Genomic DNA, 4,542 nt, shown 5'->3' with positions numbered 1-4,542 from the left:
ACACTTTCATGTCAAAATATGCACTAATATATGTCATAATAACATATAAACATGTTAGGTCATAATAAGCATGATACTATTAATAATATGGATTTATGTCATGCATACACTCACAGACCAATTTGTTGTTGGTTTTGTTGCCGAATGGGCTTTTGCTTATGAACAATATCACAATTACATACGTTGCTTCCAAAATTGCTACGGTATTAACTCATTAATTAAACAAGAAGGGGAAAACAATTTACCGGTATGACCTTTGGGGATCCGTGGTGGCTTATTTTTTGGGTTCCTCCGTTCATACACTAGTTGAACAAAAAAACACTTTTAGTTTTGATGTATTTGAAAGCGGTATAGGCTATGGGATACTACAAACATCTAACCTTTTCCGTCGGTCGTAGCTGATCCAGAAGCTCGAGTATTCACCATTGTCGTGGCTGATTGTTTGATTTTCCCGTTCGGTGCTTGGTCGGTTGGGGAAATATTGTCTGGGCTGGAGCGCGTATTTTGGACGCCTCTTTGACTGAACTAAGAGTGGTTGGAGCTAGTAAATGTTGTGCCGCTTCAGAAATTACAGAAGTAATGTTTGATTTTGGTGATTAGGGTTTTTTGGGTGGCGTTAGATATATTTTGGGGGAGAGACGAAGTGAATAGGCGGGAACCGAACAATCAGCGTAATGGCGTGTGGAGTGGTGATTCCATGAAATCCGCGAAGAAATAACAGTTCGTCTGGGCATATTTTTTTTCCTTTTTTACCCTTTTATGACTCTATTATACCTTATTATGCCATAAATTTATGATGGTCAAGCCTAAATCATGGCCGCCCATAATCAGATCCAACGCTTCAGATTTAGTCTGTATTTTTGGACTTAAGGGTGTATTTTGGTAGATGAATACCCTATATATATATATATATATATATATATATATATATATATATATATATATATATAACCCTAGCATAGTGATCAATGTATAACCATATCTTAATGTATAACTAGAGATCAAATCTCAACCATTAGATCGAAAAATAGAAGTATGAGTTGGGCAGATTTTGAATATACGGATTTTATGTTAAGGGTGTTTTAGTTCATTCCAGAACACATAGGTCAATTTTAAATCGCTTTAGCTCCTTTTATATAAACAGAAAGTATGAGAACTAAAATAATAAAAAAGTGACCCCTAGGGACTGAACCAGAAATTGATATATGAGTCGGTGCTGAAATTTAATGACAAATACTCCATCCGTCCCTGAAATTTTGTCACATTTTTTCATTTCCGACCGTCCCACAAAATTTGTCACATTTCACTTTTTACCATTTTTGGTAATGGACCCCACATTCTACTAACGTATTCTCACTCACATTTTATTATAAAACTAATACTTTAAAAGTAGGACCCGCATCCTACCAACTTTTTCAACTCATTTTCCATTACATTTCTTAAACCCGTGCCTGATCAAACTATGACAAAATTTGGAGGACGGAGGGAGTACTATTTTCTTCTCTCTACCCACTTTTCCTCTCCATCGCCTGTGCCCCTGTTACCCTTTCTCATCATCTCATCTGTAAACAAAAAAGCACGTGAATATGAGATGATAGCACCGGCCAAGCCCTTGTTGTAGCGGCAACTTAGCCTATGTTATGTCCGTCCCTGGTGACCCCCGTGTTTTGGAATGGACCAAAATGCTCTTAATATGATCTCCGTGTTTTTAAAATCCACAATTCTCATTATTTCATTTTTTTATCTAGTGGTTGAGATTTGATTTGTAGTTAGTATACATTGATGACTATCCTAATAACCTTATGTTTATGTATATGCAACGACCATGGACCACAATTAACACCGCTCTTAATTGTCATGTGCAAGTGCACACAAATATTGTATATTCAGTTCCCTTAAGAGAAGGCGAGAGAGATAGTAAGTCTAGGTTGCATGTGATTAATGAAGTTTACATACAGATGGGTAGTATTGAAAGTGGATCCATCAATATTTATACAAATTGAATGAACATCTTATTTGATTAAAATGGATATATGATCGTGAGTTGCGAGTAAGTAAAGATAGAAAGAGAGAGGTAGAGCATAATCAGTCGTCAAGCTGAACAAGATCAATCTGTCGAGCGGCCACCTCCAAATCCCATCTCTTATCGGCATCCTCTTTACAACACGATATCCCTATCTGCAACATCTTCTCCATTTGGTTCCTGCTTCCGACGGCGCTAGCTTCCATGTCCTTGTCAAAAACTTTAGAGTATTCCTCACCGGCAATGCCGTTGATCCAGGCGGCTAGGTCGGTGGTGGTGGCGTGAGAGAGGTATCTTCCGGTGAGTATCTCGAGTATGAGGGTGCCGAGGCACCAAACGTCGGTTTTCTTGGAAATGCGGCCGTGCTGAGCGTACTCGGGGGACTTGTAGGCGAGCAGGACGTTGTGGACATAAGTGGAGTTGACGACCGGGTGGAGAGCGTAGTCCATGAGGAGTGGGTTGTATTCGCTGTCCAAGAGGACGTTGGATGATGTCAGGTGCCCGTGCGGCACTGTAATGGTTGGAACCTCATTTTGGAGATATACCAGCCCCTTTGCCACCCCCTTAATGATCTTCAACCTCGTAACCCAGTTAAGCACCCCAGAGTGTTTTCCTGTACACACACAATTGCATCAATCAATCAATCAATCCATCCATCCATATATGACTAATTTAGGGTTTGTATATGGACCATGCAGAAGGGCCGCCAAGCTGCCATTATCTACGAAGTCGAATACCAAGAGCTTCTCCTCCTTGCGGAACAAATAGGCAACGAGTGGCAGCAGGTTGGGGTGGTTGAGCCTCCCTAGCCTCCTCATGTGCTCATGGAAGTCTTCCCGAGCAATGCCGTTCATCTGCTTGAATCTCTTCACAACCAGCGCCTCCCCGTCTACCAGCACCGCCTTGTACGATGCCCCAAAGTTGCCACTTCCCAGAACCTCTGCCGAAGCCTTCATCAGATCCTGCAGGTCAAACTTGTGCCTCCTCTCATCCACGAACGACAGCTTACCAGGCTGGTGCTGATCCGACCTTTTCCCTCCTGCCAGGATTCCCGCCGCATCTGCTTCTGCCACTGCCACTGCCACTGCGGCTGCGGCTGGTGCCGATGGGGCCTTTTCGATGTCAACAGCCGCTGTAATGGGCTTCCCCAGCTGCGGAGTCTCGTTTATGCTGCCGTGCTTGCAGAATTTTGCGAGGAGGAAGATGACTAGGAGAAGGAGTAAGATCCCCACAAGGATCAACAGTATTATCAATGCGATGGGAGTTCTTGATGAAGATGATGATGGTGGTGATGAGGAAGATGAAGATGAGGATGAGGATGATGACGGAGGGTAAAGAGTGGGATCGCATGCGTTGGAGAGAGGGGCCCCACATAGTGCTTTATTACCCGCGAATGCGAGTGGATCCATGAGGTTGAGGGCAGTGGGGATGGGGCCCTCCAATTGGTTGTTGGAGAGGTCGAGCTCTTTGAGAGAGTCGGAGCTGATTTTAGGAATGGTGCCGGTGAAGTGGTTGTTTTGGAGTTTCAACTCAATGAGCTTAGGTGATTCGAGGGATGTGGGGAGGGGCCCGGTGAAGTTATTGTTGGCTAGGTGGACTTTCTTGAGAGAGTACATGCCCCTAAAGGCATCCACCGCAATCTGGCCGGAGAATCGGTTATCGGATAAATACAAGGCCTTGATGGCGCCGACCTTCTTCCAGTCGGGCATGGGACCCTCGAAGGTGTTCCCCATGAAACTGACGGCACGCATGAAACGCAGAGGGGAAAGCGCATCGACGTCGATATTCCCCTTGAGGTTCATCCTCTCCAGCTGTAGGCCCCACACATAGCGAGAAGGCGAGAAAGAAGAAAATGCCGAGCCCTCAGGAGCTGGTGACGCACTACGAGAAGCAGGGGATGGCGACTCAGGAGGCTTCGCTTAAAGTGATTGGGGATTTGCAGGGAGCTCTCTTCAGAATGATTTCCGCCAATAACAAACGCGACGATTCCAATTCTTCTCCGCAAGTGATTTCCGCCAAGCTGGACGCCGTCCACGCTCGCCTGGTCCAGCTCGAAACGAAGCTCGATTCCAAGCCCAGTTACCCGCAGGCCCTGGCTCTGGGCGTTGCCTCCGCCTCCCTTTGGAATCGCGCCCTTGAGCTCTGGAACACCGTTTGTCGCGCCACCTCTTCCGACCCCTCGTCCTAGTTTATTTCCTTTCTTAGAAAAAGAATACGATGATCCGCTTGTGCTATCGATAGAAACCATTTTGTTTCCTTGTTATCAATCCAATTTTGATATTATGATAGAACAATTGGGGTTTGAAACGATTCCGGTTTACATCATTGATCAGTTTTGTCGCTGATGTTAGACGGATGAATGTAGCTTTGCTCTCTCTTCATTTATTACCGGACGACTGAGTTTCAAGTAGTATTTCTTTTTTTCTTATGCTTTGTATAAGACCCTGGAACCATGCCACATTGATTCCACTTCAGCTCTTTAAATCGAGAAAACCAAATGCATCATGGTAAGCACGTGA

General features: G+C 44.4%; 2 protein-coding genes across 2 annotated transcripts; one reads left to right on the top strand and one right to left on the bottom strand.

Moving 5' to 3' along the window:
• Positions 1-1,933: 1,933 nt before the first annotated feature.
• On the bottom strand, positions 1,934-3,855 carry LOC121791831 (pollen receptor-like kinase 5; the record flags this gene model as incomplete). The annotated part of the gene is made up of 2 exons (XM_042189657.1): positions 1,934-2,636; positions 2,715-3,855. Coding segments are annotated over 2 exons (1,692 nt in total), but the record flags the coding sequence as incomplete, so codon positions are not given.
• A 6-nt stretch (positions 3,856-3,861) lies between these two features.
• On the top strand, positions 3,862-4,330 carry LOC121791828. The gene has a single exon (XM_042189654.1). It carries the CDS (start codon positions 3,876-3,878, stop codon positions 4,209-4,211), a length of 336 nt encoding a protein of 111 aa, XP_042045588.1. The 5' UTR covers positions 3,862-3,875; the 3' UTR covers positions 4,212-4,330.
• Positions 4,331-4,542: the final 212 nt, after the last annotated feature.

This window comes from Salvia splendens, unplaced genomic scaffold, assembly GCF_004379255.2.
Source record: "Salvia splendens isolate huo1 unplaced genomic scaffold, SspV2 ctg929, whole genome shotgun sequence".
Taxonomy (NCBI): Eukaryota; Viridiplantae; Streptophyta; class Magnoliopsida; order Lamiales; family Lamiaceae; genus Salvia; species Salvia splendens.
This window is presented reverse-complemented; position numbering and strand designations above follow the sequence as displayed.

Coding starts and splice junctions, on each gene's coding strand:
- LOC121791828 (XM_042189654.1), top strand. CDS start 3,876: ATGCCGAGCCCTCAGGAGCTGGTGACGCACTACGAGAAGCAGGGGATG.